This window comes from Daktulosphaira vitifoliae, unplaced genomic scaffold, assembly GCF_025091365.1.
Source record: "Daktulosphaira vitifoliae isolate Bord-2020 unplaced genomic scaffold, ASM2509136v1 Scaffold_1, whole genome shotgun sequence".
Lineage (NCBI taxonomy): Eukaryota > Metazoa > Arthropoda > Insecta > Hemiptera > Phylloxeridae > Daktulosphaira > Daktulosphaira vitifoliae.
The window spans coordinates 73,445,774-73,471,075 of NW_026099572.1; the positions used below are offsets into that span (position 1 = coordinate 73,445,774).

Consider the following 25,302-nt stretch of genomic DNA (forward strand, 5'->3'; position numbering starts at 1 on the left):
AGGTAATACTAATGACCTTAGCAAATTCAATGTCTTTTATAAAAAATATGAGCCTGCTGCGACTTTATATTTTATTTTAAATTCTCTTCTATTAAAATTATTAAATAAATTCAACACCAATAAAATATACTATGGATAATATTGGAACTTAAAAATACAAAATAACAGTTTAAAAAAATCAAAAATAAATCATTTTTTGTCATAGGCATAAATAAAACAAGAAATAACAGAATTTTTCGAAAAATCAACATTTTTTACTACAGAGAATGTCAAAAGAAAAAAAAGATTATAAAGAGAAAAATAGTCATAATAAATATCACTTATTTCTAGAAATAATTAATAATAAGTATACAGTGATTACTACTATGATTTGATTGATATGCCCCTCACGCAATATTTTTATAAGTATATAACACATAGTTTTTTCTTTTGAGATGTAAACTCAGCATTCTATTTATATAATTTGTTTATCCTCTTTTAAATAGTATCAATATATGTTGTTTAAATTGAAATGTTTAACTTGCTTAAAATATTTAGAATAATATCAGGTATTGTGAATATATTCTTTTTATTATGAGGTGTAGTTTGTTTAAAAATAGAATAATAAATTACAAACTTTTTAATTAAATATTAAAATTATTTTCAATATTAAAATACTGAATTATTAATATCTCCTCATTATAAGAATTAGTTTAAATACGGCTATAAGTATTCATCATTATTTTAATAATTTTAATGATTATTTCAAGATGTTAAAAAAATATTTTTTTCTCATTAAGAAATATCCAATGTAAAAATTGTAATAATGGTCTACTAAAAACTAAAAATCTTGATACTTAAGAATACTTTTAACTTGACAGTTATTCAATAATTACAATTGGACCATTGGAGATATAAAAAAGAAAACTATTTTGTTATTTTGCAATTAATTGCAATGTATCTAAACTATTTTTTTTTTTTGCACAGTTTTAATAATTATGTTGTAGTCTATTTTAACTCACTGAATAAAATTATACTAAATATATGTTCTTTAATACATAAATTATTTAAAATCCCAAATATTGTATTGGCTTTTACTTAATAATTTAAGTAATGCCAAACCAAAAAAAAAAAAAACTCAGTTCAGTGGGGTATCGACATAGTGGGAACGTGGCATAGTTGCGTCCAGTATAGATAGTATCTTACAGTGATTAAAATCACTATCATAAAAAACGCTTCAATACAAATCTGTAGAAAGTGTTTAATTTAAAAAAATTTATGGATTATTTCAAAAGCAACATGATCTCCTTATTTATATTCTGATTACAAGTTTTATGATTTATAAGTGTAATATACTATGTAAAAATATTTATTATAACAAATTTAGAGAATAAATTATAGAATGAAATTGATATTTTTAATAATTTAGTATTGTAATTTTTACAGAAAAATTATAAAAAATAAAAAAATAGTTATTACTTTTATGACAAACATATATAAACGTTGAAGGTCTTGATGCAATAAAAAAAAAATTATATTTATAAATAATTTTACTGGTCTACAAGGAATTTTCATCCGAACATTTCTAAACCCATTTTTGCGACGATTTCAAATCTGCATTTAGAGATTCGCATATGGCCTAAATAAGAACAAAATCCTTCTAATTAATATAACAAATATTTATGTTAGATTATTATGTTACGTATGAATAATTAATAAATATACTTTTCACACTATAAAAATACATTGTTAAAATCAGGTGAAACTAAAAATTAATTTTTTTTTTATATTTATGATTTATATAGCAACATGCTACCAAAAAAATTGGAATATTATAGACTGGTAGTAACATTCACTAATAGAATTAAAAGATAAATAAATTACTAAGAAAAATGATTTACTTTTATAGTTAAAACCTATTATCTCATCAAAACCTAATTTGACAATAAATGCTCTAAAAGTATATTAATTGTCTGTATAAAAACTGGTTAAGCAACTTTTTATTTGATAAAAGGGATTTTTATTGTTTTATTAAATAAGATAATAGGCAATCTCAAAAAATGTAAACGCTCACAGCGGATAGAATTTTTATCCGAATTTGGATTTTTCCATCTTCTTTATAGCATTTAGATTCAGTGGTATATGAGCGAAATGGAAAAAAAAATCATTTTCACAGAGAAAAGTGACTCAAGAAATTCGGGCGACAGCGTGGAGTACGAAGAAAAAAAAATGTTCAATGTTTTATTATATAATAAGATATACTATAAAGTATAATTATAGTTCACATAAGATTTTAAATCACTGCAAAAAATTGACCAAGAAAAGTATATTTTTGACTTTGATAAAATTTTTTTGTGCACCATTTATTTATTATTAACAATAAATTATCTTCTGAAAAGTTTTGTATCAAGCTCTTCAGTTTTTATACACGTTTGTCATAAAACTAACAACAACTTTATAATTTCTCCATAAAATTTACAATGTTAAATTATTGGATATCAATTTCATACTAAGAATAATTACTATAATTAAAGCTATAAATTACTAAGTATTTATTTATATATTATACTTTTAAATCAAATAACGTCTAATCAAGATATAATTTAGGAAATAGGATTTGATGCTGCTTTTGGAGTAATCCACTAATTTCTTAAAATTGAACATATCTACAGATTCACATTGAAGCGTTTCTTATGATAGTGATTTTAATCACTGTTTAGATAAGTAGTTAAGTTTTAAGTATAATTTAGTGTTAATCCAAAATCATTATAAAAAAAGTTACTACTAAAAAAATTTTGATCAAGTTGATTATTTTGACTAGATTTATTTATTTAGACTGCAAAAATTATGAAATATGAATATACCACATTAGCTTTTATTTTTTAGAATTTTTAATTACATTTTTGGTAATGTTATGTGTTTTACACATAACACATTACACTTTAAATTAAAATATATATAAAATAATAACACGTAACTAATAAAGGCTTAACTACTGAACTACGTAAGTACAATATCTATGAATAATAATTAATCAGTGTCATTTATGTATCGTTAAAAAAATTTTGTCAATTGAGAAAATAAATGATAGTGACAACAACAATAAAAAAAAACAATTTTTAATATGAATAAGAAATTTCTTTAAAAGAAGGGAGACTACTTTTATGGAATCCTTGATATTCATTAAATTTATTGAATTTAAATGTGATAAAAATTAAATGAGTTAAACTTTTTTTTCTTTCTCAAAAACATTTGTGAGGTATTTTAAAATAAAATAATATACGAAACCGAGAGTTATAATACAAAAATAGCACATTATTGATTACGTTAGCCATTTTTACCGTAAACACATGTCCAGAGGTCAATTATTTTTGTTCAAAATAAAGTATATTTCATAAGATTTAATTAAGATATTTATAATAGTGTCAGTATATCCGGAATATTTTCAAAAAGTAAGTTGAAAAAGTACTAGCTTCTATACGCCTGTTTTAAGTTTTGACTCTTCTGCATAAGAGGGAATTGTCCGATTAAAAAAAAAAGTTGTCTGATGAAAGGTGTGTATGCAAATTATTTAAAAAAAAAATATAGTAAAATTAATATCTTCTCCGCTTTGCATCGAAGCTAAAAATTGTAAAAATATTTAAAAGGTAAATCGACCTGATAACCAATTAAGACGTATTTCTGTATAATAATTAGGTTTATTAATTCATAAATTTAAAAACTCTATATTACATATTTCTTTATGAATAAGTGACTCATTTAAATCTCGTATTTTTAATAAGCAAATAACAGTTTTTTTTTTTTATTTTTAGCTAGTTATTAACATATGTAACGTGAATCCAAGTAAATCGCTCTAAATGAAACATATACAATTGAAAAATACTTGTGAATTATAATTTATCTAATAAAAATATTATCTGCAGTAAATATATATATTTACTAATAAATTAGATTCACAAATCCTTATACTTTTAATAATAGCAGTACGTAACGAAGTAGAGAACAATTTTTAACAAGCTTATTTTATGTTGGAATCCATACGCTTTATAGTTACTTGTTTGAAGTATTTTTGTATTGATATAATCTGGTTGTAGAGGCCCTGTATTTTATTCTAGTGATCACTTAATTTTTCTGATTGCCTATTTATTTTGTGTAATTATTATATTTAACGGTCGGCCATCACGTTTGACCGTGACGGTTATTCCATTTTTATTATCGACATATTTTCATTTTCTGTCTAGTTTTGTTTTATTTAGTATGTTTGTAGCTATACTAATATTACGAGAATATCTTAATAATAATTGTATGTATTATTGAAAGAATTGAGTCTATTTGCTATTATTAAAATGGATATTTATGGAGGTAGAATAAATTTGTAAATATTTAGTAAAAGTTTAATTGTGAGTGATACTTGAACGATGATTTATAGCAAAACTTGAGTTGTAATATTGTTATTTTTAAAATAAAAGTTGAATATTAGGGTCTTTTGTAATTGAAACAGTATAGATAGAAACATTTGGATGAAAAAATATAAAAAGTATATAAGTGTTTAGCAAGAAAGGAAACGGGTTGCTTTTGTTCTCATTGTTTGTAAAAATTTACCTTTCTTTACTTTTTTAATATTCTGTAAAATACGAATATAAACATATAACGAAAGATAAGTATGTAGAGTATTAATAAATAATTAAAGATTTAATTACTAATTCGAATTTAAAAATTATATTAATTAAAAATAAATAATACAAAACTGGATATTGGCCAGTCATAATTTCATTATATAATACATTTCCCCCATTCAATAGTAATAAAATAATTGTAGATTCTCGTTTAACATTCGATAGTTATTCTTAGGGATTTTTTATTATTAAAGGCAATTTTAGGCAATTTTATTATTATTATTTATTTTGTGAGTAATCGAGTGGTTCATGATAAACCGATCACCCTGTATACAAATAATAATAATAAAATAACTTTGAGTTTCAAATATGAACAATAATTTTTAATGCACAAAAGTAAATCTTCACAAATCTATCCAATCAATATCTTTCCTTTTATGATAAGTAAAACAAATTAAAAATAAAACAATTATCTATATAAGATGTACCAATATATATTGGTGTTAATAATATTGTAAAAAAGTAAACGTGTTTATTAACAATAAAAACAATATACGATTCAAAGTCAATATAAATAAAATTATAATTAATAATTATTAATGAATAATATGTTCGGTTTACTATCTTTAATAAAAAAAGTCATATTTTAATGTTTACTACACTATTAAAATATCAAAAAAATTTTATTCCTACAAATCATCCTTTGATAGTGGACTTTATTTATTTTTTAACATAACGTCATATTTGTATTTCAACATAGGGGAGTGTAATATAGTATATTACCTTTAAAGCAGGAAGTAAAACATTTTATTTAACATCGTTATGTTTTCTATAACTGTTACATAATTATTAGATCTTATATCTGTAGACAGAGATGCAACAGTCTTAGTGGGGAAAAAATACAGTAAATATTACTAGACGGGTAGTAAAGCAGCGGAAAGAATTTGTCTCACAGGTAGCTCCAAATAGAAATTTAGAGAAGATCGGACGGCAATGCAAACACGCTGCAGCGGACGGACAGTGGCTTATGCGTCGGTAATTATTATTATATTGCAATATACAAGCAGTTTCAAAATGGAAGTCGGACAACAAGACGGACAAGGCGCAGCAGGCGGGCAATAGTATGTACATCGGTAATTATTATTATATTGCAATATACAAGCAGATCCTAAATGGAAGTCGGACGACAAGACGGACGAGAAGACGGACAAGGCGCAGCAGGCGGGCAATAGTATGTACATCAGTAATTATTATATTGACAATATACAGGAGTTCCAAACTGGAAGTCGGACGACAAGACGGACGAGAAGACGGACAAGGCGCAGCAGACTGGCAATAGTATATACATTAGTAGTTATTATATTGACAATATACAGAATTTATTTGTGCTGGTAAACGTTAAGACACATATTGACACATAAGCATAGGGTATTTTAATAAAAAAAACTAACTAAAATATGTGTAAATCAAAATATAATAATTTTTAACAACATTGTTTTTGATTTGGGCATGATCTAATGTAATAGAACTTAATTATAACAAATGGTTTCTTAATAAATTACGACCTAAANTTAGAACTTAATTATAGCAAATGGTTTCTTAATAAATTACGACCTAAAAAAAGTATAACATTTTTTTTTAATTGTTCAAGTATATATCAGGTGAGAACATGGGTTCATTAGTGTTATTAATTAACTACGTTTATTTGTAGATGATACTAAACGCTTAATTCTATACCTGTATAAATATGTGTAAATTTCACTTAATGTTATTTTTTGAGCGCACAACATATTTCAGAGGGATTGTTGTCATGCGACAGCGAGGCGAATACGCCACAGTGGACGGGCAATGGCTTATGCGTCGGTAGTTATTATAATGACAATATACAGGAGTTCCAAACTNTATTGACAATATACAGGAGTTCCAAACTGGAAGTCGGACGACAAGACGGACAAGGCGCAGCAGGTGGGCAATAGTATGTACATCGGTAGTTATTATAATATATCTACCGTATTTAAATATATATAATTAACCCACCCTCACCATAATATATGTTGGGATATATTTTATCCCCACCATAAGATGTGGTATGGATATAATATATCCCCACCAAATCATATTATGTGTATTATAATTTTCTGGAATTTTTTGGAATATATTGGAAATTTCTGGAAGTTTTTGGAAGTCCGTGGCGGACGGTCCGTCTTTTAGGCCGTCCCTTATTCTTAAAATGTACCATTAGAAAACATTTTTCCGTAGAACAAATTTGATATAATAGAATTGATCACTTGAGCTAATATTATTTAAACATATTTTTAATTTTAAATAATAAACTAAAAATTTACTATTGTTCAAAGAAATAAATCAAATTTTAATCTTTACATTTTTATAAAAAAAAACTATTTATGGAAAAAATAAGGTGTAGTATTTTATAATAAATTATACAGCATTTAAACATTGTATCAGATGTGAAAATAAATAGATAAATGCTCATTATATGTTATCAAAGTAATATAATTAGAAATATACAGAGTGGCCCACCACTCACTGACAACTTAAATAACTTTTGATCCAGTTAATATTTTTAGTTGAATTTTTTTTTAAATAATAGTTATACGTTAGGTCTATAGCTATATCTCAATAATTAATTTTTTTACATTTTATTAAAAATATTAATTATTTTTAAATTTTAAATAAAATGTAAAAAAAAAATCTAAGATAGCTATTTTGTAGAGTAGAATTTAAGAAAAATTTTAGTAAAAAAATATCTTATTAATATTCAGTAGTAAATATTCTGTAGCGTTTTAAAGTTTGTGAAAATTTGAATTTTCATGTACTATTTTACGGTATTAAACATTGAAATACGTATTGAGAAAAGGACAGAAGAAAACGCTATCTTTTCATGATTACTGTGTATACATATGATGATAGTGTGTATACATTACAAACTTGGCATAAATACCATGATAAGAAATTAGATAAGGCAATTATTACTTATCACTCTCATTCAAAAGTATATTGAAAAGATAGCGTTTTCTTCTGTCCTTTTCTCAATACGTATTTCAATGTTTAATACCGTAAAATAGTACATGAAAATTCAAATTTTCACAAACTTCAAAACGCTACAGAATATTTACTACTGAATATTAATAAGATATTTTTTTACTAAAATTTTTCTTAAATTCTACTCTACAAAATAGCTATCTTAGATTTTTTTTTTACATTTTATTTAAAATTTAAAAATAATTAATATTTTTAATAAAATGTAAAAAAATTAATTATTGAGATATAGCTATAGACCTAACGTATAACTATTATTTAAAAAAAAAATCAACTAAAAATATTAACTGGATCAAAAGTTATTTAAGTTGTCAGTGAGTGGTGGGCCACTCTGTATAACACTTTAAAACACATGTAACAAATATATTTATCTACAGTAATTCTATATAATTTTAGTGATGTTATAAAGACGTCATATCATACTTGATATTATCGTGTTCATATATATATATATATGATCTAATCAAATATAAATCGATCTAGATGCGTGATACTAATAAATCCTTTATTACAATTTATTCAAACTGCACTTATGCGTTATCGAATTAATCAGTATAGTTTTTTTTTATCCAATATTTATAACAAAAATTACAAAATAATGTATTAAAATCCAATAATCATGGTGGCACTATAATAAACCTTGTAAATAATTGAATATTATTACAGATTTCTTTTTACTGATAATTTTAAACTGTGCAATACTTTTGTATACTGATTACGTTTATTCTGAACCAATCATTTTTAGAGTTAAAAGCCATTTAGTCTTTTATATTTAGTATATTTAACATACAATAAATTACATTAAATTTTACAACAATAAGTGAAAGATTTTTTTATTTTATAAAAAAAATATAATATGTATTGTAATGTATATAATAATTTTATATGTACAAAGCGCCCCATCAGTTTTAATATTTTTAATAATTTTTGACCCAGTACATATTTTTTGTTGCTTTTTTTTTTTGCAGTTTATAAGTTTTACTTTCAATAAAACTATTTTATTTTTATCCTATTATCTTGTTTTTCTAAAAATGTATTTAAATTCATTGATTTGTTGTAAAATATTTACTAAATTTAAAAACAAATTTTTAGATTTAGATTTTTTCTTTATTGCGAAAGAGAAAAGGTAAAATATTTTTCAATATACGTTGCCATCGATGCGAAGTTAAGATGGTATTAATTTTATTATAAAATGTTTTTCTTTCTTTATTTCTTTGTGTCACTACTTCACTAGACCCATTTTTCTCAAAGATACATCAAAAGATAAATCTTATCTGGTTGAAAACATTACTCTCAAAAATTAAAAATATTTCTCTCTTTCCACGTAAACGGAGTAAATCCTCTAAAAAATTACGATTTTTAAAATCGATAAATTTCAACATTTTTAAAACCTTTTTTTCTTAAAACTTTATAACTTATTGAAAAGGTACGAATCAAAACAATTTTTTTTATAAATATCTATGGGTATATTTTTTTTATAAAGTATATATATTTTTGTATATATAACCTTTAATCTTCCCACAGGGGGGTTCATAATAACAATTTGAAAAAATTAACCTTTTCAACTTATTTTTTCATAATGTTACATAGTATAAGTTAAAAAAAAATTATCTGGACGATTTGTCTTCTATATGTAAACGTTTCCCAAAGTTTAACAAAAAATAATAATGATTTTCGTGTTATGATTTTGGCTATATTTTTAAAAAATTCCCTTCTCCGTTATAAAAAAATTTACAATTGTTATAAAACGCACAATGTTTGTATGTGTTTACACCATATATTGATACAAATTTTTAAGAACTGGATGAATTATAGTGAAATTTTTATTGACAATATTTTAGACACTTTGCTCATCAAACATATATTTTTTTGAAAATCCAATCACTAACATCGGGCCTTAAAATCACATCGATTTTTTTTTTAATCATATATTATGTTTCAAAAAAACTTGACTTCTTTAAACCTAAATCAAATTAATGTTTTAAGAAGTTATATTAGTAAGTAGACTTTTTTAATGACTATTCGAAAAGTGATTTTTTAGAGAAAAGTTTCAGAACTCTACTTTAATAGATGATCATACTCAGAGCTTCAAAACCAAATTTTTACAACTTTATTATTTATATGTCTATATTATATTTCAGTTGAATATTTAGTTTTTTTTTAATAGAAACTTTTAATACCTTAGTCATTGAAACAAAGTAATATATAGTATGAAATAATATAATGAAAACTAATTTTCCTGATTTGATATATTTTTTAGTTAAATAATTAGATTTGGTGGGACTTTTGGTTAAAATTTTTGAAAATTAATTTAATTTCTACATTATAATAAACGTATAGTATATTTTGATTTTATTTGATTATAATAAATTATAAGTATAAAATTGTATTTGTATTAATAATTTGCCTTTTTAATAAATCAAAAATGTTTTCATGCAAACACCGATTTGGCTATTTTTTACATGTTTTGACTAAAAATGATTATTATTTTTTAATGTATACTTTAATATTTACTTAAAATGCTATTTTAAAATTTAAAAATATAAAAGTATAAATAAATCATCTGGATAGTTTATTATGTATATACTAATGTAATCAAAAAATTATCACTCGTTATTCAGAATTTAATACCTAATTTTAAAATGAAGGTAGGTATACACTTTATATAATGTACTTCATTGATATTTAAAAGATTTTTTTATCATATTATAGAATTGGCAATTAATATCTCTTTTGTTAATAATATCTTGTGTGATATTTAACGAAGGTAACTTCTATATTACATTATTTATGTCTATACATTTTATTAATTATACATATCAATCCATGTATTATTTAATATCAATGCTTAAAAGCATTATTTGATTTAGCTTTGAAACTGCTATTTTAGTTGTACAGGAGAATGAAATAAGAATAAAACACTCATTTTCTTGAATAGTATTAAACAATTTTAATTTTCATATAGAAAAAAATTGTATAATTCTAAAAACTAAGTAATAGTATTTTTAGCTTCCATACGAAACTGAGAAGGTATTAATTTTACTATGATGTGTTTTTTTTTGTGTCTGTATACGCTCAATCTCAGCTCTCATTGAACCGATTTTGATGAAAAATGTCAAAAGATCACAAGCCCACTGAAAGGGGTTTCAAAATGGTAACTTTTTTACAAAAAATTAACTTTTTCAACTTAACTTTTGAAAATGTTTCGGAAAGACTGACACTTTTATATATACCTTAAATTAAAGCTAATGTAATATACTTTAATTTGAAAAAAAAAAAATTTGACCTCTGGACTTGTCTTCATGGTGAAAATGACTACCGTATGCAAAAATATGTTATTTTTGTGAAAAAATTCTCGATTTTATATTTTATATAACTACTTGAAAAATGTATGGATCAATATTATTATTTTTTATAATAAATTTTTATATACTCCTTTCATCTGACAACCTTTTTTTGTAAATCGGATCAAACCCCTTTATACAAGGGGGGTAAAAACTTTACACATGCGTATCGTTACTAGGACATTTTCAATTTAATTTTTGAAAGTATTCTGGAAATACTGACACTTTTATATATATTTTAAATTAAAGCTTATGTAATATACTTTAATTTGAAAAAAAAAAATTTGACCTCTGGATTTGTCTTCATGGTAAAAATGACTACCGTATTCAAAAATATGCTATTTTTGTGTTAAAATTCTGGGTTTTGTATTTTATATTATTTTAAAATACCTGACAAGGGGAATACAGATTTTCATAAAAATTATAGAAATAAAAAATTAATATAGTATAGAAAGTTAAACTTATTTAAATTTGTTTGCTTCTTTTAAGTCGAGAAAAATAACTTTGAAATTTGAATTAGCTTAAATAGCCAATTTTTTCACGTGATGGTAGTAACGTACGGTTGCTGAGTTAGTAGAACTTTTGTTTCACACGCTTGGGGTACGAGGTTCCAACCCCAGTGTGGCAATGAATTTTTTGCATTTTTTCTTATTTCTTTTTAAGTTAGATTAAATTTATAACTCGTTTGATTCTTATCTCATTTAGATTCAATAACTTCAATAAAGATCAAGGATCCCATCACTTTAGACGCCCCTTTCAAGAAGAAATTTCTTATTCGTATTAAAATTATTTTACTATATTTTTTTCAACGATACGTCAAATGACTACAAGTCGTATCTATTTATTGGTTATTTTATTTAAGTAAAACATTAAAATTAATATAGTTCATATTTCAATTGTAGTATCTTCTTAAACACCAAAAGTTACTATGAAATGACTACTATTATTTCTATTTAAGTTATCTATTACGATTAATGCAAAAAAATATTGAGTTACTCTGATAAATTTATTATAAATAGTAATCATAAAATTTCCTGACTGCATATTAATCTTAACAATACAATTTTTTTAATTTTCATAAAATTTTCTATATAATTATGTCAATTTCAAACTTGCAATTGAACTAAAAGTACGGCAACATATTTAATTTTTTTTTACGATAAACTTTCACAAAAACTTTTCATCAACTTTAAAGAACCAAAAATATAGGTTATAAATGAAAATTTGGACTGATTATTTTTAACATATTAAAAATGAAATCAGTTATAATTTGTAAACAATTTTTTTTTCTTTTAATTATTATTTTATATGTAATTTGATATTATACAAAAAAAAATTTTTATATGTAATTTGTTATTATATAAAAAAATTTGTTTATATGTAATTTGTTATTATATAAAAAAATATTTTTTATGTAATTTGTTATTATATAAAAAAATATTTTTTATGTAATTTTTTATTATATAAAAAATTAGAAAAGATAGAAAAGTCTAATTGCAGATTTGAAAACAGCGCGAAAGTTGATTTAGAGAAGTATATTTTTGCTTCTGTTGAAAATTCCTTGTAGTCCAGTGTATTTATTCATAAGTAACAAAATTTTTTTATTAAAAAGTATTGCATTAATCCCTTTAAATTTTTATGCACGTTAAAAGTAAAGGAATATACAACTACTTTATTATTTTTATAATTTCTCCATATGAATTCCAATACTAAATTGTTGAATATCAATTTCATACAAAATTTAATTACTATTATTATTTTTTTGTGTTTGTCGCTCATTTTTCTGAGCTCTCACTTGACCAATTTTTTTAATGATATGTCAAATGATTAGAATTTGTATCTAGTTGAAGATATTACTCTCAAAAATTGCAAAAAAATTCTAATTTATCAATTAAACAGTTACTTATATCATGTTCTTCATACAGACAATTAAAATCATTCATTTCTAATGTTTACAAAATACTTATTGACGAATTAAGTTTGATATGATAGGTTTCAAATACAAAAATAAATCATTTTACTTTGTAATTTAATAATTTTTTTACTCTATTTGTGTGTGCTACTACTACTAGTCTATAATATTTCAAATTTGTTGGTAACATGTTGCTATATAAATCATTTCTAAAAAAAAAATGATTATTAGTTTCTTCTGAATTGATAATGGATTTTTACAATTATAATCAAATTTTATTATACGTTCAATTGAGTAAATCTTTTAAATAACTTTGTTTTCATTGGTTCATTTAGTTAAAGTAAATCATTAAAATTAATTAAGTTCTGAATATTACAATTTCAGAATCATTTCAAACACCAAAAGTTACTAGGAATTTATTAATATTACTTCTATTTAAGTTATCTATTACGATAAAAAAGAAAAAAAAATATTGAGCTTCTATGATAAATTTACAATAAATAGTAATTATAAAATTTCCTGACTGCATATTAATCTTAACAATACAATTGTTTTAATTCACATAGAATTTTCTATTTAATGATGTCAATTTTAAACTTGCAATTAAGCTAAATGTTATGGTAAAATAATTTTTTTTTTTATTATTATAAACATTCACAAAAATCAACTTTAACGATTAAAAAAGTAGGTTAAATATGTCATTTTTTTATTTTTAACATATTAATAATCAAAATCAGTATTAATTAAAAATAATTGTTTTTTGTTCTTATTTTTTTTTTTTTTATATATTAATACTATTTTTTAATTATATAAAAAATTATAACTGATAGAAAAAGTCTAATTGCACATTTGAAAACATCGCGAAAAGTTGATTTTAAATAGTATATTTTTGTTTCTGATGAAAGTTCCTTGTAGTTCAGTGTATAAAACTTATAACTTTGTAACTGTTATAACTTTATCAAAAATGACCAAATTAGTATAATTTTTTTTTTTTTAGATGCATGTCTTTACTTATCATTTGGTTTTTTTTCATTTATCTAATCCTTTACCTGCCCACAAAAGGGATTCAAAATTATAACATTTTTTTTTTAGTTAAAGTAAATCATTAAAATGAATTCAGTTCTGGATATTTCAATTGTAGAAACTTTTTAAATACTAAAAATTACTTAGAAATGATTACTAAGATTTTTATTTAAGTGTTCTATTACGATAAAAATGCAAAAAAATAATGAGTTTTCTGATAAATATACTGTAAATAGTAATTATAAAATTTCCTGACTGCATATTAGTCTTAAAAATAGCATAGTTTTAATTCTCATAAAATTTTCTATTTAATGATGTCAATTTCAAACTTGTAATTGAGCTAAAAGTGATTGTAACATATTCAATTCTTTTTACTATAAACTTTCACAAATATTTATCAATATTTATAAACTTTGGACTGGGATTTTTGAACATATTAAAAATCAAATCACTAAAAATCTGAAAACAAATTTTTTTTTCTTTTAATTATTTTTTTATATGTAAGTAGAACTAATATAAAAAATTAGAAGTGATAGAAAAAGTGTATTTGCAGATTTGAAAACAACGCGAAAAGTTGATTTAAAAAAGTATCTTTTTGCTTTTGATGAAAGTTCTTTATAGTCCAGTGCATTTATTTATAGTAACAAACAGTTTTTATTGAAAAATATTGTATCAAGCCCTTTAAATTTTTATTCAGGTAAAAGTAAAGCAAAATATAACTTCTTTATTATTTTTATAATTTCTCCGTTTAAATTACAATATTAAATTATTGAATATCAATTTNCATTATTTTTATAATTTTTCCGTAAAAATTACAATATTAAATTACTGAATATCAATTGTATACTAAATTTAATAATTATAATAAGTATTTAGTCATATACTATATTTTAAAATAAAAGACCTACTAATCAGGATATAATCAAAGAAATAAGAGTTAATGTTGCTTTTGGAATCATTCACCAATCTTAAAATAAAATATTATCTATATATTTTCAACAAAGTGTTTCTTATGATAGTGATTTTAATTACTGTCAGATATCACCTATGCTTGTCCTATCTATGCCTCATCCACACTGTGACTCGACCCCACTGTGCTACCGTTTTTTTTTCCATACCTTTTATATAATATGTAGTTATATGTCTTTTTAATCCCTTCCGTATTAAATATTTGAACTTTAATGTTTTTACTATTTTTAGTTTGATGACATTTTTAAAAAGAAATTTCAATCAATTTTATTCTTAAAATAATTTTTTTATTTGATTAACCGCACTTCTATTATTCCTTGTTAAAATTTAGGGATTTTTATTTAATTTCTATTGATAATTTCAGAACTTCAGAAATTTCAGAACCTTAACAGTGATTTCACATATCTGTATTTTTATAATTTTTATGAATAAAGAAAAGACTGATTCACTTAAAAAAACCCAGCACAGGAGGGCCGCGGCACAGTGGTGCCGTGGTATAGTTGGATCAAGTTTAATGATATCTGACAGTGATTAAAATCACTATAAAAAAAAAACGCTTCGATGCAAATCTTTAGATAGTGTTTAATTTTAAAAAATTGGTGGATTATTCCAAAAGCTTCATAAACTGCTAGTTCATTATTAATATCCTAATTAAGATAAAGTATGTCGAATGAAAAAGGGATTATTAAAAAATAGTATTTCTTATAAAAAAATTATGTTGATCCATAAACTTTTAAATATGACATAGCATTATAAAGTTAAAAATGTAAANATTAAAAAATATTATTTCTTATAAAAAAATAATGTTGATCCATAAACTTTTAAATATGTCATAGCATTATAAAGTTAAAAAAATATAAAATATAAAATCGAGAACTTTCACACAAAAATAGCATTCGGTAGCCATTTTTACTACGAAGTCCAAAGGTCAAATTTTTTTTTTTTTATTAAAGTATATTACATTAGCTTTAATTTAAGATATATATAAAAGTGTCAGACTTTCGGGAACACTTTCAAAAGTTAAGTTGAAAAAGTCATACTTTAAATATGCATTTTTTATATTTGAAGCCCTCCGTATATAGGGAAATGATCTGATTTAAAAAAAAAAGTATGTCAAATGAAAGATGTTTATAAATAATACTTCTTATGAAAAAATTGTATTGATCCATACATTTTTTAAAAAGTTATAGCACTTTAAAGTAAAAAATGTAAATTATAAAATTGAGATTTTTCACACAAAAATAGCATTTGGTAGACATTTTCACCATGAAAAAAAGTCCAGAGATCAAATTTTTTTTTTTAAATTTAAGTATATTACATTAGCTTTAATTTAAGATATATATAAAAGTGTCAGACCTTCGGGAACACTTTCAAAAGTTAAGTTGAAAAAGTCCTACTTTATATATGCATTTTTTATATTTGAAGCCCTCCGTATATAGGGAAATGATCTGATTTAAAAAAAAAAGTATGTCAAATGAAAGATGTTTATAAATACTACTTCTTATGAAAAAATTGTATTGATCCATACATTTTTTAAAAAGTTATAGCACTTTAAAGTAAAAAATGTAAATTATACAATTGAGATTTTTCACACAAAAATAGCATTTGGTAGACATTTTCACCATGAAAATAAGTCCAGAGATCAAATTTTTTTTTTTAAATTTAAGTATATTACATTAGCTTTAATTTAAGATATACAGGGTGTTCAGTAAGTCAGGAAACGGGTTTCTATTGTTCTCATTGTTACAAACAATGAGAACAATAGAAACCCGTTTCCTGACTTACTGAACACCCTGTATATCTTAAATTAAAGCTAATGTAATATNTAACAATGAGAACAATAGAAACCCGTTTCCTGACTTACTGAACACCCTGTATATAAAAGTGTCAGACCTTCCGGAACATTTTCAAAAGTTAAGTTGAAAAAGTTAATTTTTTGTGAAAAAGTTATCTTTTTAAATCCCCCCCTGTGGGCAGATAAAGGGTCAGATTTACAAAAAAAATATACCAAATGATAAGTAAAGACATCAAGCATCTATATAAAAAAAGTATATTAATATGTTCATTTTTGAAAAAGTTACAGCACATTTTAGTAAAAAAAATTGAAAAAATTTCGTAAATTAGCGATTTTTAAATTTGTAATTTTTTTGAAGGTTTCCCCCATTTACGGGGAATGAGGGAAATTTTTTCAATTTTTAAGGGTAATGTCTTCAACTAGATACGATTTGGGATCTTTTGACGTATCGTTGAAAGAAATCGGTTCGGTGAGAGCTGAGAAAAAGTGGTAACAGACATAAAAAAAAAAAATAAATAAACACATCATAGTAAAATTAATACCTTCTCAGCTTCGCATCGAAGCTAAAATAACATGTACAAAACTTTATTTTATTTTATTATTTATTCTTATCAACTTTTACACTATTTAATATTTATTTTTGAAGTCCGAATGACTTTATTGTCATTATAAGTAAATGATTTTAATTAGTAAATAAAGGGAGGCATGACTAGAGGACGTTTAAAAATAATTTAATTATAGTTTAGGTCAACCAATAAGTTTTATTTATATTCCTTCATAACATTAAAAATAATTAATGTGTAATTAAATTGTTATTATGTTAATTAAATAATATATTTTATTAAAAGTTTTATAAATAAAAAAATTAAAATTTTAATAAATAAAAAATGAATATACTATTTTCCTCATATAGCAATTGTATATGAAGAAGACGATGAAAAATGGGAATCTGAAAATATTATAACGATAGAAGCAGCTGCCAATGGAGACTTGGATGGTTTAATATATGCTCATAAAAATGAATGTCCTTGGGATGAAAGAACAACAGAAGCCGCTGCATCTAATGGTGAATTAAAATGTTTAATATATGCTCATAAAAATAAATGTCCTTGGGATGAAAGAACAACAGAAGCCGCTGCATCTAATGGTGAATTAAAATGTTTAATATATGCTCATAAAAATAAATGTCCATGGGATGAAAGAACAACAGAAGCCGCTGCGTCTAATGGTGAATTAGATTGTTTAATATATGCTCATGAAAATGGCTGTGAATTGAATCCAGAGAATATTGCGAGAATTGCTATTGATCATGATTATGTAGATATTTTACAATGTGTTGATAAATATTTAGTGGAATGGAAAAAAGTATTCATTACTTTGGCTGCCTATAAAGGTAGTATAAACGTTTTAAAATATGCCCATAAAAATGGATGGCCGTGGGATGAAAGAATAACAGAAGAAGCTGCTTCTAATGGTAAATTAGAATGTTTAAAATATGCTCATGAAAATAAATGTCCGTGGAATAAAAAAACAACAGAAGCAGCTGCTTCTTATGGAGATTTAGATTGCTTAATTTATGCCCATGAAAATGGGTGCGAGTGGGATGAAAGCACGACGGAAGCAGCTGCAAAGTATGGTCACATAGAATGCTTAATATATGCTCATGAAAATGAATGCCCATGGGATGAAAGAACAACAGAAGCAGCTGCTTCTAGTGGTCAATTGGAATGTTTAACATATGCTCATAAAAATGGATGTCCGTGGAATGAAAGCACAACAATAGCAGCTGCCTCGAGAAGTCATTTGGAATGTTTAAAATATGCTCATGTAAATAAATGTCCGTGGAATGAATTGACGGCAAAAGCGGCTGCACAAAGTGGTAAACTAGAATGTTTAAAATATGTCCATGAAAATGGTTGTAAATGGGATGAAGGCACAACTAGTGCTGCTGCAGCAAGTCGCAGACTAGACTGTTTAAAGTACGCCCACGAAAAAGGATGTGTTTGGGATAAGAGTACAACCAAAGCAGCTGCAGAAAGTGGCTGTTTTGAATGTCTAGAGTACGCCCACAAAAATAAATGTGTTTGGGATGAAACCACAACTAGTGCTGCTGCATCGAGTGGTTGTTTTGACTGTTTAATATATGCCTATGAAAATGGAAGTGTTTGGGATGATAGTACAACTAGAGCTGCTGCAGCAAGTGGCTGTTTAGAGTGTTTGATATATGCTAACATGAAGGGATGTAATTGGGATAAACATACAATAGTTGCTGCAGCTGAGAATGGTAAATTAAATTGTCTTAAATATGCCCGTGAATATGGATGTGATTGGGTTGAAGGTACCACGAAAGCGGCTGCAGCAAATGGACATTTAGATTGCTTAATGTATGCTCATGAAAATGGGTGTGAGTGGGACGAAGGCACAACAAGAGAAGCTGCTTCTAATGGTAAATTAAAATGTTTAAAATATGCTCATGAAAATAAATGTAAATGGGATAAAGAAACAACAAGTGGAGCTGCTGCAAATGGCCATTTAGATTGCCTAAAATATGTTCATGAAAATGGGTGTGAGTGGGACGATAGCACAACAAGACTGGCTGCTGAAAAAGGTCGATATCAGTGCTTAAAATATGCCCATGAAAATAATTGTCCTTGGAGTAAAGGAACCCTTTATGCAGCTATTCATGTTAATTGTCCTTATATAGTCGACTATGCTTTGAGAAATGGGTGCTCCAGTTAATTTCCTGTGAAATAACATTAATTGTATTATATTCAACTGCGTTGCCTATAATTATATTATTTTAAAATAAATTAACTTGAGCTTTCATGTATCTGAGTTTGTATTGATTTTATTATCAGACTTTTTGCCATATTACTTTTTCAGAAATACTATTTCTAAAATATAATCAAAATTCTGTGGATTAATCAGTTGTCATCTTAGCACTGATGATTGACTGCATTGTTTACGACTATAATTACTTGAAATAGGACAATTAATTGATTGCTCAAAACATCGATAATTCGTGAAATCAATCATAAAATTATCAAATTTCAAAGTAGATGAATATTGTAACAATATATTATCCGATGGGAAAATATAACCCTTATCACTACTTAATATAATAAAATATCATTATACTTGTTTACTGTTTATTAACAAATAATTATGACACTAAATGCTGTTGAAGAGTATCCAACTTTCGATACGATAGGTAATTAAGGGAAAGAGGGGGGTTAAACTAAAACAACCCTCGTTATATAATAAATTTGAGCACTTAAAAAAATTATTTTTTTTGGACAGGGCAGAAGAATGATTCCAATTTTTGGACTTTAAATCTTTTTTGCCTCTCTTTATAAATGCCTTTTATTATACCACTTAATTAGTTGTACTTTTCTCATTTCTTAATTGATAAAAATAATATAGGAGTTACGTGACACTGATGATATGATTAGTCATTAAACAGATGTTTTATAAAGGTATTCTTCAATATCCCTTACTCTATAACTGTCATTCTAATTAGTCTCATATGAAATCAAACAAAAATATATGATTTAATATTATTTAATTGTTTAAAGGAGGGCAACGAAATTAATTCAGTCCAATTAAGATTCGATTTTTTGATTGGTCGCAATTTGAAAAAAATTGAGGGACTAGTCTCTTAAAATTCTATCATAGAATATACTGAAAATAAATAAACTGTATTTCTCGCTATATAGATATATTTTTTAGTTTAAAAAATTATATAATTAGAGTTTTCAAATATTTTGTTGTTATACTCCTATACTCTAATCAATTTAAGTAATCATAAGGCAGTTATAAGTTTAAAGGATAACAAATCACTGGCGTACGCATTTGGCGTAGAGGAGGGGTTGAGATTGAAACCCCCCTAAAATTTATAATCTAATCGACAATTTTGGGCGATACAATAACAATAAGTAATAAAAATCAAAACGAACATATAATACTATAAATATTTCCATATTATAAATATTAATTCTCATAAAAAAATTGTATTGATCCATTCATTTTTCAAAAAGTTATAGTAATATAAAGTTAAAAAAACGGTAGCACAGTGGGGTCGAGGCATAGATGAGACAAGTATAGATGATATCAGACAGTGATTAAAATCACTATCATAAGAAACGCTTCGATGCAAATCTGTAAATAGTGTTTCATTTAGAGATATTGGTAGATTATTCCAAAATAACATCAACTCTAATTTCTTTGATTATATCCTGATTAGTAGTTCTTTGATTTTAAAATATAATATAAGAATAAATACTAATTATAATTATTAAATTTAGTATGAAATTGTGAGGCCCGCTATGATGTATAGTTCATTGTGTTGGGTGGCTGATAAGAAAGTAGAGCAGAGAATTAGTGTAGCAGAGATGAGAATGTTTAGTTGGATGAGTGGAGTGACTAGAGAAGATTTAATAAGGAACGAGTATATAAGAGTGAGTATAGGTGTAGTGTCAATTGTGGATAAGATGACAGAAAATAGACTTAGATGGTTTAGTAATGTTATGAAGCGAGAGGAATCGGAAGATTAAAGAATAGTTATAGGAATGAATGTTGAAGGAAGAAGCGGTAGAGGAAGATCAAAAAAGAGATGGAAGGATGTTATTGAAAGTGATATGTCCTCATATGCATAGCTCATATCACAGCTGATGTGAGCGTAGAAGATGTGGGGGGAGATCATGTCAAGTGGAAGTTTAGAATAAGGGTGGGTGATCCCAAATAGTTGGGATTAAGGCAAGGAAAAGGAAAAAGATTACCAGAAATTCCGGTGGCAATTGACATAATATAATTGTTGTTTGGGAATGTACAATTTAGCGTTTAGTTGGGTTTAAACAATATAGCGTCAAATCAATTACCTACTCTATTGGTTGTATATTAATATACACTACACTTAAATGATACAATAAATAAATAAACTCACACATAAACACATATGCATTTATAACATTGCAGTGGCGCAACCAAGGGAGGGGGTCCCCGGGTCCGGACCCCCCCCCCCTTGAGCATTTTAAAGTGAAAAATTAGGTAGGTAATTTTAGCTTTTATCAAACTATATTTTACAATAAACACTATTTATTTTTGTAGCATAATAGTTTAAACTGGGTCTGCTTTGCAGCAGATAACAAATCATTATCTTATAATGAAGCCGTGGTATAAGGTCTATAATCATTGATTAATAAAATATAACAAACTACTATGATTATATACATTGACAAAAACATGTTTGCGTTTATGACAATGGTTCATTGCAAGAATATGTAACCTATTATTATCAAACCAAAATTCCACAAAACCCTATCGGCAATCAGTTAATATAAACTCGTGTATTTCGTCTTTTGTATTTTGTTATTTGTTTTTATAGTTATTTATTTTTTTAATTATGAAACGTATAAATGATTATTTTAAAAAATCAGATTCATCTGAATCGAATCCTAAAAATTCTAAACTTACCACTAGCGATGTTCAAACTTCTAATACAGAAACAAAGGCCGTGGTTGATCATAGCATTTTTGATATTAGCATATATGTCGGTAAAAAATTAACGGATGCTGAAAAAACTAATTTTCTAGAAAATATATGGATTCCAGGTAAGAATTATTCATTTCCTTCTACTGAGCATGGAAAAAAACTATTGAAATTTCAGTATAGCTGGCTGGAAAAATGGAATTGGCTTGCCTATAGTAAAGTAAAAGATGGCGCTTATTGTAAATATTGTGTGCTTTTTTCTCAATCAAAAGGTGGTAAGGGTAGTCAGCCGCTAGGTCAACTTTGCACTGAAGCTTTTAACAAATGGAAACATGCTGTAGAAAGGTTTAATAACCATGATAAAGCAAATTATCATCAAAATAGTATAATCGATTTTCAATCAATTACAGCAATCATTGCAGGAAAATCTGACACTGTTTATCATCAACTAAATAAAGCTGAAAAAATTCAAAAAGAAAACAATCGAAAAATTATCGTTCCAGTAATTGAATCGGTGCTTCTATGTGGACGACAAGGCATCGCACTTAGAGGTCACCGTGACTCTGGAGTTCTTAAACTTGAAGATCCCTTAATAAATGAAGGTAATTTTCGAGCATTATTGAGATTTTTCCTAAAGGCAACTGCAAAATCCGGCGATGAAAGTTTTTTATTGGCTAGAGAAAATTGTAGTAAAAATGCACAATATCTAAGTTGGAAAATACAAAATGAAATTGTTAGCATCTGTTATGAAATTATTTCATCCAAAATTGTAAAACAAATTAACGAAAGTAATTTTTTTTCAATAATAGCTGATGAAACAGCTGATATATCGGGTATTGAACAGTTTGCTTTATGTGCTCGTTATTATGATAGTAAAACCAAAAATATTCATGAAGATTTTTTGAAGTTTGTTCCGGTATATGATGTAAGTGGAAAAAGTTTAGCGAACTATATAATTACTGAGTTAAAAGAATTAAATATCGAAGTAGAAAATCTACGAGGTCAAGGTTATGATGGAGTGGCAAGCATGAGTGGGAAATTTAATGGAGTTGCAGCTTTAATTAAGAAAGAACAACCAAAAGCTTTATATGTGCATTGTAGTGCCCATAATCTTAATCTATCTGTTTCAAATTCATGTAATATTCAAGGAATAAGGAATACTTTGAATACAATAGAAGCGTGTTATAATTTTTTTAACACTCCGAAGAGACAACAGTTTTTTTCAACACATTTAGACGAATTAAAAAAAAATGAATCTTCATCTTCAAAAGAAAAATTGAAAAAATTATGTCCTACTAGGTGGATTGAGCGTTATAACTCAATTGAAACATTTTATGAATTTTTCCCTGCGATTTTAAATTGTTTAGAAGAAATAACTTTGTGGAACGATAGTGATACATCAAGTAAAGCAAATCATCTTCTATTAGCTATTCAAGCATCAGAATTTAACGTGGCCCTAACTATTCTGAATTATATTTTTCCATATTCTCATTCACTATGTAAATATTTACAAACCAAAAATATTGATTTATCGGAGGCTATGGAACACATAAGTTTAGTAAAGAACCAATTAATGTTTATAAGAGAAAACGTTACTCTTGAATTCAAAAAATTGTATAATGATCTTATTCTAAGATTAAACGATTTTGAAATTACCATTAAAATTCCTAGATTAGCATTGCGTCAAAAACACCGCATGAATATTCCAACAGATAATGCTGAAGAATATTTTAAAATAACTTTATTTATTCCATTTCTTGATTCGTTCATTCAACAACTTAATGATCGATTTATGAATCATAAAAACATTATAAGTGGATTTCAAATGTTAGTAAAGTGTTCAACATTCAATGAAGAAAATCTCAGAGAACTTGTTGAATTTTATGGCGATGACGTTGACAATTTTGATCGTGTAAAATCAGAAGTTTTATTGTGGAATCGTTATCTAGTTGACAGTAAAATTCAATCAAAAAATGCTATCGAAATCTTAAATAATTGCAATCCAGATTTTTTCCCAAATGTATTTAAGCTTTTGCAAATACTGGTCACACTCCCTGTCACATCTTGCGAAGCTGAAAGATCATTTTCTTCGCTCAAACGTATCAAAACTTATTTGAGAAACTCAACATCAGAGACAAGATTGAATGGTCTAGCTGCTCTTAATATACACTACAATATAGATGTACAAAACGAAGAAATCATAAATCGCTTAGCAACTTCAAAGCGCCGTTTGGACTTTATTCTATAAATTATTTTTAACTTTATTATTTATACATTTACACAAAAAAAAAAAAATTATTATTAATATGATTATTTATGATTACATTTTTGAGTTATAATTTTGGACCCCCCCCAGGGATTTTTTCTAGTTGCGCTACTGTAACATTGTGTCTAGTGTAAGTATAACATGATAAAAAGTAATCTTAAAATGAAGAAAATGGAATATAAATATTAGTACTCATATTAAATGTAATGTAACTCTAAAAATATTTGTTTAAACGAAAAAATATAGTATAATTTTTTTATTTATAATTTTCTTTTAAACAACTTTTGTACGAAACTTTTTTTGTAAGTTAAATATTTTTTGAAAAAATTAAAAAAGCTCATATTTTTGAACTTTTGCGAGGCTGTAAAAAAAAAAACTCAATTTCAATCAATGAGGACTATTAGTATGTCATTATACATATTTTAATTCAACTATTAATAAAACAAAATTTGGTTGGGAATTTTTTAAGAAATTTTTCCTTTGTTGACTGGCCTAGATAATTTTAAACTTGTAATTGAGCTAAAAGTTATGGTAATATATTCAATATCTTTTACTATAAACTTTCACAAATCTTTATCAAAAATTTTTAATCAACTTTAAAGAACCAAAAATATAGGTTAAAAATGAAAATTTGGACTGAATATATTTAACATATTAAAAATAAAATCAGTAATAATTTGAAAACAATTTTTTTTTTTTTTTAATTATTATTTTATATGTAATTAGTAATAATATAAATAATTAGAACTGATAGATAAAGTCTAATTGCAGATTTGAAAACAACGCAAAAATTTGATTTAGAAAAGTATATTTTTGCTTCTGATGAAAGTTCTTTGTAGTCCAGTGCATTT

The 25,302-nt window shown here is 25.2% G+C and overlaps 3 protein-coding genes across 3 annotated transcripts in view; 2 read left to right on the top strand and 1 right to left on the bottom strand.

Moving 5' to 3' along the window:
• LOC126894519 (V-type proton ATPase catalytic subunit A) overlaps positions 1-25,302 on the bottom strand; it is a 256,069-nt gene that overhangs the window by 220,480 nt on the left and 10,287 nt on the right. The window lies entirely within an intron of this gene.
• LOC126894518 (uncharacterized) lies at positions 10,246-19,528 on the top strand. Its single transcript, XM_050665580.1, has 3 exons — positions 10,246-10,303; positions 10,368-10,422; positions 17,612-19,528. Exons 1-3 carry the CDS (start codon positions 10,298-10,300, stop codon positions 19,435-19,437), a joined length of 1,887 nt encoding a protein of 628 aa, XP_050521537.1. The 5' UTR covers positions 10,246-10,297; the 3' UTR covers positions 19,438-19,528.
• Positions 21,267-24,433, top strand: LOC126895403 (uncharacterized). Its single transcript, XM_050667231.1, has 4 exons — positions 21,267-21,330; positions 22,134-22,874; positions 22,995-23,285; positions 23,553-24,433. The coding sequence occupies exons 1-4, from the start codon at positions 21,267-21,269 to the stop codon at positions 24,431-24,433; spliced, it is 1,977 nt and encodes a 658-aa protein (XP_050523188.1).

Bases quoted from the DNA above. Each gene is read 5' to 3' on its own strand.
- LOC126894518 (XM_050665580.1), top strand. The intron at 10,423-17,611 runs GTAACTTCTATA...TTCCTCATATAG, and splicing joins TTGTGTGATATTTAACGAAG to CAATTGTATATGAAGAAGAC.
- LOC126895403 (XM_050667231.1), top strand. From the start codon at position 21,267: ATGAATGTTGAAGGAAGAAGCGGTAGAGGAAGATCAAAAAAGAGATGG. The intron at 21,331-22,133 runs GTGATATGTCCT...TTAAAAAATCAG, and splicing joins ATGGAAGGATGTTATTGAAA to ATTCATCTGAATCGAATCCT. The intron at 22,875-22,994 runs GTAAAAATGCAC...TTTCAATAATAG, and splicing joins ATTGGCTAGAGAAAATTGTA to CTGATGAAACAGCTGATATA.